General features: G+C 46.3%; 1 protein-coding gene across 1 annotated transcript in view; it reads left to right on the top strand.

The window, feature by feature from the left end:
- PRKCQ (protein kinase C theta) overlaps nt 1-15,553 on the top strand; it is a 66,269-nt gene that overhangs the window by 23,385 nt on the left and 27,331 nt on the right. Inside the window, exons 7-13 of the mRNA XM_045032460.1 lie at nt 980-1,011; nt 1,107-1,192; nt 2,333-2,462; nt 3,871-3,980; nt 4,474-4,597; nt 9,388-9,548; nt 12,705-12,878. Of these exons, the coding sequence (XP_044888395.1) occupies nt 980-1,011; nt 1,107-1,192; nt 2,333-2,462; nt 3,871-3,980; nt 4,474-4,597; nt 9,388-9,548; nt 12,705-12,878 (817 nt within the window). The remainder of the gene's footprint in view (nt 1-979; nt 1,012-1,106; nt 1,193-2,332; nt 2,463-3,870; nt 3,981-4,473; nt 4,598-9,387; nt 9,549-12,704; nt 12,879-15,553) is intronic.

Here is a 15,553-nt window from a genome sequence, read left to right as displayed (position 1 = left end):
TATGTAGCATAAAACACATTCTAAGCATATTTCCATAAAGCCTTATAGGAGGTACCATCACAGTTGGTGCAAGTGAGATGCTTTCAGGTCTTCCCTGGATCACAGCCCAGTGCAATTCAGCATGTACATGTGTAGGCAGATGTCCCCAGGTACTTCTGTTACACACTAGACACTAATCATCATCTCAGGAGAACCTATTCCTCCAAACATCAGTGAAGAATTATTACTGCCCACCATTAAGACGCCTGACCCCACTCTCACTCCCATACTTGACTCCAATGGGCCTTTTCAGTGAGAGTTTGTCTGAGCAGGGCCCAATCCAGCTCCTATTTATGTCAGTCGGGCACAAATCCCCAAAGGTATTTAGCCTCTCAACTTCCTTTGGAATCAATTGGAGTTAGGTGCCTAACTACCTCTGAAGATCTGGGCCTGAGAATCTTTCCATTGACTTTAATGGGAGTGTGATCGCCCTCGATGACCTCCTGAGTCCATTAGGACTGGAAACTGAGAAAAGGCCTCAGGTTTGGGGGCATTGGAACTGTTTGAAGGAGTAAAGACCCCTCGTGTGAGTAAGTGTCACGGTATCAGGCCCTTTATCTGTTACATGTAGGGGTTACATGTTTCATTCCTGGGATATGACACACACAATTGTCATGTTTCTAATTGCCTTTGCACCAGTGTGAACATTCACTCCTATCTTTTACTTTTTATGCAGTGACTAAAAGACACATAAGTTTCTAATAAACAGTTTGCCATTAACTGATGCAAAATTAAAAGTTGAAAAGGGCACAAAAAGGGCTGTGAGGGCCGCCGGCAGTCATTCTAACTACTAGCTGAAGTGAATAAAGATACTTAAGCTAGATAAGCCCTACAGGAGCTAATAAAAATCAACGTGGTTTTATTCAATTTTCATTGCATAAATACTGCTGACATTAGCGCTCTGAAAATTCAAAATTAACCAGCTTTGTGTTTATTCCAGGGGTCTTAACAAACAAGGCTACCAGTGCAGGCGTAAGAAGCTTTATTTTATTACTATCATTATTTATTCCGTTGTGGTTTTTTAAATGGCATTTTTTCCTAATATTGTGACTTATCTGTTCTTTCAGAATGCAATGCTGCCATTCATAAGAAGTGTATTGATAAAGTGATAGCTAAGTGCACAGGATCAGCAATCAATAGCAGAGAAACAATGGTATGTGTCACATTTCGGCGTAGGGATTCCATTCTGAGCTTTCTCATGCTGATGTAAATCAGGAGGCACTCCAGTGAAGTCACTAAAGTTACTGGTGTAGACTGGGTGTAATGGATCGGATTCGTGTCCTTTGCTTGCATCTTCCTAACCAGTCACACACAATCTCTTATTTGTGATGCACTCAAATTTAATAACTGAATTTTCAATATTTAAATCAAGACTGGATATCTTCCACTGGTCCTGCTTTGAGCAGGGGATTGGACTCGATGACCTCCTGAGGTCCCTTCCAACCCTAATATTCTATGATTCTATGATTCCAAAAGTGATGCTATACCTCTAAGTTATGGGCATGAGGGAGATATTATTGGGTGAAGTTCGTTGGTCTTTATGATGCAGGAGGTCAGACTCAATTATCATAATGGTCCCTTCTGGCCTTAAAATCGAGGAATTTACCATTGCAAGAGTGTATATATTATCCAAAGTTTGCAGATTGTTAATAGGAGATCTGTATATTGACACATTCCCCTTTATAAGATTTTTATCTTGCTTTTTCACATCGTTGTTCCAGGGAGTATTCCCCTACCCTGTGCCAAAATGAGAGTAAGCTGCCATTTCCTCCTGGATGTTAAGACTACATTTTTCCTAGTTAATTTCATCCCACAGCTCCAATTTACACCATGTCGCATTTCCCTTCATCAGTTCTGGTCCCTCCATGGTGTTTACACCCTTCAAACACTTTAGGCTGTTATTCTCAAAGCTAACTAGTGGGTTTAGCCACACAATTCCCATTGACAAAGATGGGAGCTTTGTGGCAAAATCCCCTACTTGGCTTTGTAAATCTATAGACAATTTCCTCTGTTTGGTCAATCCCAATAACAAAGATGCAGCACTGGCATGGATGTCACTTTTTTCCCTACCCTGTTTTCTATGTACAATATATTGCTTATTCCCAAGGATTTTTTTTCCCTGGGCATGGTAAAAACCCTGCCAACTAATAATAAGGCTGCCAAAGACCACTTGATGGGCAGCAGTATAATCCCCCTAAAATAAATAGAATAATATGGATGATGAGTACTACTTTTTTTTAATTCAGCGCCGATGTAGAGTGGGCAGTATTTTCACTGCTGTCTTTTCTTGCAGTTCCACAAGGAGAGGTTTAAGATAGACATGCCTCACCGGTTTAAGGTCTACAACTATAAGAGCCCGACATTCTGCGAGCACTGTGGCACGCTTCTTTGGGGCCTGGCGAGGCAAGGGTTAAAGTGTGACGGTGAGTCCCGCTGCTCTGCAAATGTAGATGGAATGGGCCTTTGCAAGGCTACTCTATTGAGGAGCTGCAGTCTAAGGGTACATCCAGACTACCCGCCGGATCGGCGGGTAGCGATTGATCTATCAGGGATCAATATATCGCGTCTTGTCTAGACGCAATCTATCGATCCCTGAACGCGCTCCCGTCGACTCTGGAACTCCACCAGGGTGAGCGGCGGTAGCGGAGTTGATGGGGGAGCCGCGGCCATCGATCCCGCGCCGTGAGGATGGGAGGGAAGTCGAAATAAGTTATGTCGACTTCAGCTACACTATTCCCATAGCTGAAGTTGCGTATCTTACATCTACTCCCCCCAGTGTAGACCAGGCTTAAGAGCCAAATCCTGTTTATGTTACACACGCAAATAGCTCCTTAATAGTTGGGGGCATGGGGACATGCTGACGGCAGAGCCTGAGGATCCCCCCCCACACACACAGCAGGATCGTTTTGGGGGATGCACAAGGATGCATGATCAGGGCCGGTGCAACCATTTAGGTGACCTAGGCGGTCGCCTAGGGCGCTAGGATTTGGAAGGCGGCATTTTCTTTAGCAGTGACTGTGGCAGCCGGATCTTCGGCCCCGGTCGCCGCCGGCATTTAGGCAGAGGGAGCTGGGGCAGGGGGGTACGGGGAGGACCACCTGCAGCAAGCTGGGGGGGGTGGCACGCAGGGGAACTCCCTGCCCCAGCTCACCCCTGCCCCGCCTCCTCCCCGAGCACAGCGTGGCTGCTTCACTTCTCCCGCCTCCCAGGTTTGCAGCACCAATCAGCTTAGGCGCCGCAAGCCTGGGAGGCGGGAGAAGTGAAGCAGCCACGGCATGTTCGGGGAGGAGGCGGGGCAGGGGTAAGCCGGGGAGGGGGTGCCTCAGGGCGGAGGGTGGGGGGTGGGGGGCTGCCGTAGGGGGGGCGCCTCAGGGCGGAGGCGGGGAGCTGCCACGGGGCGGAGGGCGCCTCAGGGCGGGGGCTCGGGAGAGGGTGCGGGGTGGGGGGCTGCCACAGGGGGGGCGCCTCAGGGCGGAGGCTCGGGAGAGGGGGAGGGTGCAAGGTGGAAGTTTTGCCTAGGGCATGAAATATCCTTGCACCAGCCCTGTGCATGATCCATAGGGTTGAAGAGTGGATCCACATCTGCCCACAGGCTTAGGGAGGAAAATGCCCGCATGCATCTCTCCAGCCTGTGGCTTATTCAGGTTGGGCCAGCACAGTGACTATGCACCAATAGGATTTAGCTGGTGCTTAGGCCTTGAGCTACATAGGGCTTCACAGGGGTGAATTTCTGGCTCAGGCCAATAGAAGTGCTCTGCCTCATGTCAAACAAATGCTGTTTATAATGCAAACCTCCCCAGGCTCTGATCACCTCAAACTTCTTCCTTTCAGCATGTGGCATGAACGTCCATCACAAGTGCCAGACAAAAGTGGCAAACCTTTGTGGAGTTAACCAGAAACTCATGGCCGAAGCACTGGCAATGATAGAGAGCACCCAGCAGGTACAACAGCTCGTGGGCTGAAGCGGCATGGTTTAGTGGATAGGGTGCTGGTGTGGCATTCAAGAGACCTGGGTGCTAGTCTACTGACCCGCTCTGTGAGCTGGGGCAAATCATTTCACCCTCCATTTCCCCTTCCACTCTGTCTTGTCTATTTGGATTGTAAACTCTTCAGGGCAGGGACTGTCTCTGACTCTTTGTGTGAACAACAGGCAGCACAATGAGACCCAGATCTTGGTTGGGGCCTCTAGGCATGGCTGTAATATATATATATAACAACACAGAGACTCAAACTCTTCCACAGTGTGTTGCTTTAAAGAAACAAAGACTCCAAAATCATGACCTTCCCAATGCGTTCAATCGATGACTTCAGTTAGTAGCCAACTCCTTGTCTTTCTATAATTACGCCTGTGCGGATTAAGCAGGTTTAATAAGATACCTGTGCTTGTAGGCATTTTCAGCCCCTAACATCGCTCCTTTTTTGCTTGTGACCCAGGCTCGCTGTTTGCGTGACACTGAACAGATCTTCAGAGAAGGACCTATTGAAATTGGCCTTCCTGTTCCTATGAAAGAAGTAACTCTGCTTCAGTCTGTGCCAGCACCTGCAACTGGGAAAAGAGGTAGCTCTCCAATTATGTGTATTCACAGTGCCAATTATTTAAACTGTTAACCGGAGACAATGATAATAATGAACTTAGTCCATTCGTAGTACAGGGAAACAGACATCCTATGTATTACGTATATAAGCCACGCCCACTCTGTGCTCTGTCCCCCTCTGGTGGTGTCTTTCATCTCCCCCTGACCAGGAAGCACTTCCCAAGCCTCAGAGGCTTCCCAGCTAGATTCCATGTAAGGACTATCACTTGTAATGCTGATGTCCCTGGATGGGTTGTTGACAGCCGGGATCAAACCTGGGAAATCCATAAATGAGCCTCTATTACTTGAGCTGAAAGACCCACCTCTCTGAGCCAAGGCCTAGCTGCCACCAGAAGGAGACAGAGAGTCGCACCAAATGGGTGTGGCTTACACTTACAAGAGGTTCCTTCCAAGCTTCGCGTGATGTCACGATTCTGACATAGTAGCACGGACATGATTTATGGCTTAGACCTAGTCAGCAACAATTCCAGTGCACGCTCCAAATAATGGAGTTTCCAAAAAATAACTCACTCCAGGTGATATGTTCATTAGTCAATACAAAGCAACATCTGTCGCTAGAGTCATGCCTCTACCAAAGCATATCCCTCTCATCCACACTCTGTCATACCTACCCTCAAACTATTCCCAGCCACTCCATACAGGGGCAACTAATCCCCCTGGTCCCAGTGCAATTCCCTTCCACCTCTCTGTAGACATGTGCCCTAACCCATCCATTTCTGTCCTCCAGTGACATGAACCACAAAGCACCACACACACTGCTGACAAAATCTTCCCCAAATCCTCCTTTAGGTCAGGTATCCCAATACCCACCACTTCCCCCACCCACAACCATATTCATCAGAACCTCAAGAAGAAACATCACCCACTGTTTAGTTTGAACTATCTGCTCAACAATGAAAATTCATATCCCGGTTTTATTATTTTCTCTGTGTTGCGGCTTATAGCTAATGAAAGAGCAATGTTCTTGACAGGTAGTAGCTTCATAATCGTTTAAATTGTTATTTATTTATTTATTTATTGTTTTAGTACTGCAGGCATGTTGTTATAGTCTTAACTAATTATGCTGATTACAGAAAGGTTAATCTCCTGCAAGTGTTTCACTGTTGTGTTTATCTTACCTGTGTACCCTGCCACACGGTTGGCAAGCTGCACTCTGTTGACATGTGTACTTGTTCCAAGAACTGGCTAAATTAATTGTGTTTCCAGGGCTTGTTTCACTTTACTCTTCTCTCTCCTCTCTTGAATTTTGTTTGTACTTAGCTTTGTGAACATCCCTGCAGGTAATGACCATTGATGCTGTGAGACCTTCTTTGCGAGTGTGGCCTGCCTTCATAGCATGGCCAAATCACACGTTTAATAAAATCTGCACTTGTGTACAAAAAAATGACCATTTGAGGGGAAATCTTTCAAAGACACAAATGGCAATTAGGTGCTGAAGAGCTTGTCTACACAGGGACACTAGAGAAGATGAATCCAAATTAATTTTTAAAGTGGATTAGTTAAACCACATTAAATCCCTGCACGGACAGTATTATTCAGAATTAAAGTGGCCTTAATTTGATGTGTCTTAATTCGCTTCCAAAGTGTGCTTCAAATTCACACCTTTAGTTAATTTGGATTAATTTTCCTGGATGTCCCCATGTAGCCATGCCATCATTCCTGTAGAGAGTCAATGGAAAATCTCCACCTTACTCACCCCAGAGCTGACCTAAACATCAAAATGTGGGTTTTAAGTGGAATCTTTCAGCTCCCACATTTGGAAATTACCTCCCCCTGTGAACCACAATAGCTTTTATTCCTTTCAGTATTAGCAGTGAAGATTTAAAGTTCAAAAGAAACCTGAGCAAATTGGCCCGGATTCCTAGTGGTGTAAATCACGGTAGCTGCATTGAAGTGAACGGTGTGACACTGATTTACACCAGCTGAGGCTCTATTAATCAAATGATTGAGTTGCACGGTAGATTTAAGAACTACAGTATATGCTATGCCTACCAAATTCAAGTATCATTGTGACTGGATAATTGAGATCAGGGTGCATACATGCTAATCTGCAGTGCTAATGTGCACCTTGACGTGTAAGAACTGCATTTGGAAATAGCCAACAGGAGGCCATGCAAGGAAGCTCCCCTTGTCTTTCCTGCTGTGAAGCAGTGTTCCGTGACAGCATGCTCTAGGTTATCGGAGATGAAGTTCAGGTGGGCAGGGCAGGGTACCAGGATAGGGTAAGAGCATAGGCCTGTGCATCTGGGCTGGAGTCCAGTGACCTGGAAAGAGGATTCTGTTCCCCTCCCCAGTTGACCAATGTGGATAACCCTTGCACATTGTCTTCTAGCCTTTGAGCTGGGAATTTGCCCAAGGGGAGTTCAGCACACAAGTCCCAATGACTTTCACTGCGCTCCTAACTCACATCGACGTGTCGGAAAATGCCACCTTTGGTCCATAGTGCCTATTATTACCTTGGCATCCAAGGGCTGTAGCACAACATATGAAATACAGCTCATAGAATGAGTAGGACAAAAACCACCTCTCCTGCAAGCTTAAAAATACATGTGTTAGGAACAAAAGCAAATCTAAACTAAAGCTTAAACCCAATAAAGGCCACAACATTGGGCTCCCAGCTTGGATTCGAGTGGAACGGTGAGAAGAGCACAGTGTTTCCTTTCCAACCTTGCTACAATTATCCATGGTCTTGTCACCTTACGATCGCATTGCTCTGCATGAGGGCTGCACATGGAGACCTCTGGGAAAATGAAGCCTGTGAAGAATGCTGCAGCCCACTTATGAAAGCAGAGTCGCCAATCAGAAGCATGTTATACCAGTGCTCTGGAGTCTGTGTTATGACTACCATCTTGGTCAACACCAGAGGCCTCTCACACCAGAAGCATGAATCTCTACAGCTTGAGTAATAAGTAAACGGAAGGAAACAGTGAGCAATTCTTCTCCATGTCCACTCAGAGTAGGACAAGAAGTAATTGGCTTAGTTTGCAACAAGGGAAATTTAGGTTCGATATTAGAAAAAACTTTCTAACATTAAGGATAGTTAAGTGCCGGAGGAGGTTACCAAGGGAGGTTGTGGAATCCCCATCATTGCAGGTTTTTAAGAACATGTTGGACAAACACCTGTTCAGGGTGGTCTAGGACAGCGTTTCTCAAATGTGGCCACCGTGGCTGTATGCAGCTACCAGGGGCTTTTCTTGCGGCCACAACCTCCTGGGCTGTGATGGGGGCGGGGCCGGGGGAGCAGCGGCTCCTCCCCTTCCCTGGTGCTCCTGGATGCCTTGGTGTTGGCTGCTGGGGCTTCCAGCCAGGGCTGGGCCCTGCCCCCCTCCGAGATGCCTGGGGCACAACACTGGAGGAGCAGCCGGTGAGTTCCCCACCTTCTCAGGGATGGTGGGGATCAGGCTTTGGGCTTCAGCCCAGGGGTGGTGTGGAGGTAGGCTCTGGCCATGAGGGTTCAGGCTCCAGCCCCGGGCTCCAGCTCTGTGGCTTTGGGTTCCATCCCCTAGCCACAGAGCTTCAGGCTCCAGCCCCCTGCTACCTTCCCCAGCCAACCCTCCCCCCCCCCCCAGCCCCTGCTATTGCCTCCCCCAACCTCTCCTCCAGGGCTTAATTTGTCCCCAGGCTTGCCAGGGCTGAGTAAGTTTGCTGTGAAAAATGACACTTGTATGTTTGTTAATATCACTTTTCACAGCAGACTTACTAGCTAGCCATAAATAAATGAAGTGATTTGAATGGGTATATGTGCATATTTATTTGTTGTTCCTAAAGCTAATTATTTTAGGAAAAAATGTGAAAGTGGCCACCAGCAAGAGTTGGTTGCCGCGCTCTGAGGCCACCAAATCATTTGTCGGGAGAACGGCTGGTCTAGGTATATTTGGTCCTGCCTCCGCGCAGGGAGCTGGGCTCGGTGACCTCTTGAGGTCTCATCCAGTCCAACATGTCTGTGATTCTCTGACTCTAAAGAGCCAGATTTGCATGCTTTGTGAATTGGCCCCAGAGGAGGATGTCTGACATACGCTGATCAGAGGATTACATCTGCAGTTAGTTTCTAGCTGGAGTTTGGGACCAGATTACCTAAGGCACCATCTCTTCCCCGGTGGATATTTATTTTATCTGTCAAGGTGGGCTGAGCAATCCTCTATATGGTATTGCGTCTTTGAGTTTATGAGATAGGTTCAGTAAGGAATAGATTCCTATACAGGTTTTTATAAATCTAAGTCAATAGAATACCCAGGAAACTCTTGGAAGTCCCACTCCAGGAACTGACAGCAAAGGCAGCCAACCTGATCTGAACTTCTGGGACAAGAGCATGAAGTATAAACAGTGTCTCATCGGTTTCACACAGCAGCCTTGGCAATGGACTTGCAAGAGGCCCAAGGGTAAGATGTCATGGCATGGTGCGGCAGCCAGCAAGAAGCAGAGTCAAGTAAAAGCTACACAGCATCTCAGGGCTTGGCCCGGTTCTTCGGCTTTGAAAGCAAACCACTTAAAGGATGTCTTTCTCTTCTCATTTACACCCATGTAACATCGGGAGTCACTCTACTTAAGTCAGTGCAGTTACACCACTGTAAAAACTGATGTAACTAGGAGATTAAGGTACAATGCCTGCGGTTTTCAAATCCACCTACTGAATGTGGACACCTGATTGCCATTGATTTTAATTGGGACTGGGTGTCTTTGAAATATGGAAAACTAGGATGTGGATTTTTTGTTTTGTTTCTGGGTGTTTATTTTGCTTTGGGGTTCATTTCAGAGCCACAGGGAATCTCCTGGGAGACGCCGGTGGAAGACGTGACAAGCCCCGAGTCTCTCATAGAATCAGAATCAGGGAAAGACCAGAAGTCTGAGCAGCTGAAATTAACAATCGACGATTTTGTCTTACACAAAATGTTGGGAAAGGGAAGCTTTGGCAAGGTAAGTGAGATGGAGCTGACGTGTGCTAAGCAAAACCAGGCAGTGCATTGCTGGAGAATATAACCAGCTTTTCAATGCCTACGTGGATGTTGCATTGCCGGGGGGCAGAAGGCATGACTCTCTGTTTTCATACCTCGGAAGAAACCCTGACCCAAAAGTCCTTAATAATAAATTAGATTTAAACATTGCCAAGGGTACCCAACTGTTGCATTGCATAGAAACCTAATTCTCCCAGGGCTCAATCATAAACCCAGCCCCACCTCTGCATAGGAAAGTAAATATACGATAATGGACCTCTTCCTCCCCTGCACCGGCTACCCACATCACAGCCAGGCTGCTACTTCCCGTTTTATGCATGTGGGTGGGGAGAAGTCGGGCAGAGAACGGACTGGGTGGAGTCCTGGCTCTGCTATCAGCCAGCACAGCTGAGCTAGCTCAGAGGAGGAAGTAAGCTGCACCTGAAAAAAGGCTGGAGTAGATTACTTCCCCCTCCAGGGCAATGAGGAAGCAGGAACCAGATTATGAAGCTCCCTGTTCTTGGGGCAGTGCAACAATGCTCTGCCCCTTACTCAGGCTGGATTCAGCTACATCCCTTAGATGTTTAGGGCCAGATCTCCAGCTGATGTAAATCTGTATAGCTCCACTGAGTTAATGGAGCTCTACCAGTTTAAATCAGCTGGGGATCTGTGCCTTGGATCTGAAACATGAATCTTCTACCTTCAGCGGATTCGTTCGTATCCCTTTACATTGTGTGGCTGATTATTATTAATTCGTGGAAGCATCCTCCATGATAACGTTAACCATGATGAACTCATCTGGCACTAATGCAGTTTTGAGAGGCATTTCGGAAGCAACTCTTCATTGCAATTTAGCATCAGCTAATGAGTGCGCACGTATTAGATAACGTATTGCCCAAAGACATAAGAGATGGAACCTCCCCTGGGTGTATGGCTGATTCTTGCATATTTTATGGACTGATGCAATTGCAGTGGTCACATCTTAAATTGTTAATGAAACATCTGATTTATTTTTTTCCATTTTGCTTTCCATAGTTGAACAAGCTTAGTACAAATCGGGCTCTTCCACAGAAAACCGGGTGGGAGTAGAAAATACTACAAGCTTCCTCCACAGAATTCTCTCCAAATTCTTCCATTGGTTGGAGTGGGGTGTGTCCTCCTTTGGAGAAGATGCAGGGTCTTCAGCCTTCATACCCTGCCAATCTCCAGAGATCTGTATGGGTTTCGATGGTACTGGGCCATCTGTGTAGAAGCCCATTGCCGCTGCATTGACCCTACTGTCTCCTACCCTCTCCTGCCTCCCAGTCAGACAGTTCCACTCTGGTTACTATCCCTTGAGCGCCTCTCTTAAAGAATATTCCATAGCGTGGAGAGGGCACTGTGAGAGATCAGCATTAATATTACTGATTATTCCCCATATGGCGTGGGAGAGGTGACACACGACACACTGATAAGTTAAACATACAAGTAACCAAAAGATTAAATAAAACTTGCAAATCCCCTGCACTTTTCCATAGCTACGGTTCAGTAAACAGTACTGAGGAAGCCTCATTGATTGTTCTTGAACGTTTAGCTAACCAAGGGGCATGTTAATAATAAGACCTAACTCTTATATAGTGTTTTTTATCCATCGATCTCAAAGCACTTTATAAAGGATGTCAGTATCCCCATATCAGAGACGGAGAAAGTGAGACACAGAGCGGGAAGTGACTTGCCCAAGATCATCTGAAAAATTTATGACAGAGTTAAGAAGTGAGGCCAGGTCCTCTGATGCCCTGTACTGTGCTCTGTCCTCTAAGCCACATGGTTCCCTAGTACTGTAATTAGCCTGTAGGCCTAGAAATCAGTCTTCCAACACTGCTACTGGCTCATTCAGTCATTTTGCCTCGGAGTGCCGCAGTTTCCCCATCAGTAAAAGAGGTATACTAAAGCTTGCCTATTTCTCTGCGACTCAGTTCGTTAGTATTTGCTAAACTCAGACGAGATCCTCAGACGAGAAATGCTGTAGAAGTGCAACCTCTCTATTCATACCGCACTCCTGTAAATCAGTCAATCAGTGGAGCTACATTGATTTATCCCAGCTGAGAATCTGACCCCAAATGTTCCCTTTATATATCGCTGACAAAATAATACTCCCCCATATGTCTTTTAGAGTATTGTAGTGGTTAGCAGAGTGGCCAGAAAATGGAAACCATTATTTATGAAAATGAGCATAAAACTGGTTTCAGTCATCAAAGTTTTCACATGTCTGAAGTGTTCCATCTACTTACATGGCCTACATCACTGTAGGAACCAAGTGCCTCATAGTCATTAGTGGATTTATCCCCACAACACCCCTATGAGGTAGGAAAGCGTTATCCATATTTTACAAATAGAAACTAAGGCATAAGGTAGATTGAGTGACTTTCCCAAAGTCTCATACATTTGGGGCAGAATCGGGACCTGAATTCAGACTACCTGAGTCCTAGTCGGACGACTTAGCCACTACATGCCAAAGGCGGCACACAAGCTGATTTTCAGTGGCACTCACAATGCCCAGGTCCTTGCCACCGGTCCTGGGACTCTGCATTTTAACTTAATTTTAAATGAAGCTTCTTAAACATTTTAAAAACCTTATTTACTTTACATACAACAATAGTTTAGTTATATATTATAGACTGAGAGAAAGAGACCTTCTAAAAATGTTAAAATGTATTACAGACACGCGAAACCTTAAATTAGAGCAGTGGTTCTCAAACTTTTGTACTGGTGACCCCTTTCACACAGCAAGCCTCTGAGTGCGACCCCCCTTATAAATGAAAAACACTTTTTAATATATTTAACACTATTATAAATGCTGGAGGCAGAGTGGGGTTTGGAGCGGAGGCTGATAGCTCGCGACACCTCCATATAATACCTTCACAACCGCCTCAGGGGTCCCGATCCCCAGTTTGAGAACCCCTGAATTAGAGTGAATAAATGAAGACTCAGCACACCACTTCTGAAAGGTTGCCGACCCCTGCACTAGATCATCCTTCCACTCTAAGTTGTCTGCTCAACCTTGGTGTTGAGCCAATTATTCTCAGCCCACTTCTTTAAACGGGTCTGAACATGATTTGAGAAAATTCACGTCTTATATGAGTTGGCCTTCCCCTTCTAGGTCTTCCTTGCTGAGTTAAAGAACACGGATCAGTTTTTCGCTGTGAAGGCTCTGAAGAAGGATGTGGTTTTGATGGACGATGACGTCGAATGCACCATGGTGGAAAAGAGAGTCCTCTCCTTAGCTTGGGAGCACCCGTTTCTAACCCATGTGTATTGTACATTCCAAACCAAGGTAAATACCTGCTTTCCAGTTGTGCCGGAACATGCTGGGGACACTCTGCTTTACTCCTGTTACTGGGCAAAAGCCTGAGCCTGTTTACTCTGAGGAAAGTTCTCTCAAACAAAATAGGGCTAAAGGAAGGACTCTTCAGTCTCAGCATGTGCCTCAGAAACTTTGACCTCATCCCCAGCTTTCATCCGACGAGTGCTGGGTGTAGGGGTGGGTGGGACACTTGGCCAGCTGATCCGTTCCAAGGAACATGCTTGGACATTGGCCCCTGTAGATTCATGCTTCTTTCCCCACCTAAGCCTGGCAGTGCAGAGAGTCACTGTGGTGCACAGGGGGTTGCAGTATGTACTAAGGGTGAAATTCAGTCCTGTGCAGAGGGACAGCACAAGACATATCACTATTTAAGCTCTCAAAACAAGGCTTAAGTGGGACTTAAATAGTGCATGAGCCTTGTGGGCCCTAATGCAAAACGTAGCTTCCAGAGTTTTTCTCTCTGTCCCTGACCAGCCTTTCAAGCACCATACCAGGCAAATAAAAAAGAACTAGTTTGTTTCCTTCCCTACATATCAGTGGTCCCCAAACTTGTAAGAGTCACACACACCCCTTACCCCTGTCCGCACCCCCGCTCCAGAGCCGGGGCTGTGGCTCCTGGGGGGGCACATGGACAGGGATAAGGGGGCTGAGGCTGGAATGACACCTGGGAACCTGGGGACGGGAACGGAGCTGCAGCCAGGGGTTGAGGACTGAGGCTGGGCCAGGAGCGGAGCCATGGCTGGGGGCTGAGGCTAGAGCCGGGAGCGGAGAAGCAGCTGGGAGGCGGGGCTACAGCAGAGCTGGGGGTCGAGTGGGGCTGGGTTGTGCTCCCTCCCTGCCCTCCATGGGAGCTGGCCCGGGTCTCGCCCCCCCACGCCCCCAATGTTCCTTTGCACTCCCTAAGGCACTTTGGGGACCACTGCTCTATATAATCATAGAATCTCAGGGTTGGAAGGGACCTCAGGAGGTCATCTAGTCCAACCCCTAGTAACATTTTAAACTGGCATTACGACAAGTTTAACTGGAGATATCCCAATGACCACTCTGTTCACTCAGGCAGCTCTGGAAGGTCTAGCTTCATCTCAGGAGGCTTCCATGCTCATTCATATACCCTAATTTAGCAATGCTAGATGTTGCTCAGTGCTAGGTTAACAACAGAGCAGCAAGTGTCATAGGAAATAAATAGTACCTCTGCTGCTTCCCAAACAACATGTGTTTAAGGACAGTGGATGAAATTTACTGTGGAAAAGTTTGTGAACTCCCGTGTCAGTAGATCATGAAATTTTGAATCATGGCATCTATTTTAATCCTTTCAGGATGATGAGCAAAGGGATACCCATAACATACAGGAAGGAAATTATGTACAGTTTCAGCTGATGGTGGGGGAAAGATAAATGCCCTGAAACTAAGGAAAGAAAACTGAGACTAGATAATAGGAAAAGTATTCTTGACAATAATAACAACTGGGAAGTGGAAAATACTCCCAGTGGAGGTGGTTGATATTCAAGGGTAGGTTGGGTGAGACACCACTGGGAATGATACATAGCAATGTATATGTTACTAGAATAGAGCGTTGGTTTATATAGTCCAAGATCCTGTCGTCAACAGTGGCCAACACCAGCTGCTTCAGAGGAAGTGCAAGAAACCCTACAGTAGGCAGTTGTGGGGTAACCTGCCTCCAGGACAAGCTTCTCCTAGGCTCCTAGAGTCAACGGTTGGCTTACACCCTGAAGCACAAGGATCTGTATAGTGAATAGTTCTGAAAAAATGCAACAAGGTCAAATGAGTGATCCCTTCAAGCCCCCCTCTCTACTGCATGATGCTATATTGCCCTCTTGACGTTCGTTAAGCATCTTCTTTGGTCTTACTCAAGTCAACTTTTCAACATTTTAAAGCAGTTTGGCTTCTTCATTTCACACTATAGCTATAGGAGTTAGCGCATGTCTTTTTAATCCAAATCGCCCGTAGACTGTGATTGATTTCTGACTTATGTTTTTCTCCTCTGACCTTTCCGAGTCAAGCAGTGATCATTCAACTCATGAAAGTCATTCTGAATGAGAGAGCTGTAACAAGCCGCAGACATTCTCTCACCACTCGATGGAGGCATGTTTTAATCATAATATCCTCAGAGTAAGCATTTCATAGCAGATGCACTGGTGTGTAGAAGCCATGCCTAGGAGTTATTACTGGAATCTCTTTTTGAAGGCTTCACTGGAATGGCTTTTGATAAGTGACTTCAAACAGAAAAGCGTGCGTCAGAAACCTTTCTGAAATATTGATTTGTTGGCAATGCGAAGTTTCTGAGTTCCTTTATGTACTGAATGCATCTACAAAGAATAGTAGAAACAGGAACATAGGCATCTCCATACTGAGACAGACCAGTAGTCCTTTCAGTCCAGTGTTCCTCATCAGCATCAATATCTGCCACATGTCTTCAAAGGAATAAAATATCTCCCTAATGTACCTAGATTGGACAGTATGATCCATTACTGGGGGATAAGTTCTGCTTGATCCCCACCAGTGATGATCAATGTATGCTATGAAGTATGAGAATTGATAGTCCTTTGGCCTGAATTTCAAAGATGCTGAGCACCTACGGCTCTCACTGACTTCCATGGAAGATGCAGCACTCATGAAAATCAGGC

This window comes from Mauremys mutica, chromosome 1 (genome assembly GCF_020497125.1).
Source record: "Mauremys mutica isolate MM-2020 ecotype Southern chromosome 1, ASM2049712v1, whole genome shotgun sequence".
NCBI classification, from domain to species: Eukaryota; Metazoa; Chordata; order Testudines; family Geoemydidae; genus Mauremys; species Mauremys mutica.
This window is presented reverse-complemented; position numbering and strand designations above follow the sequence as displayed.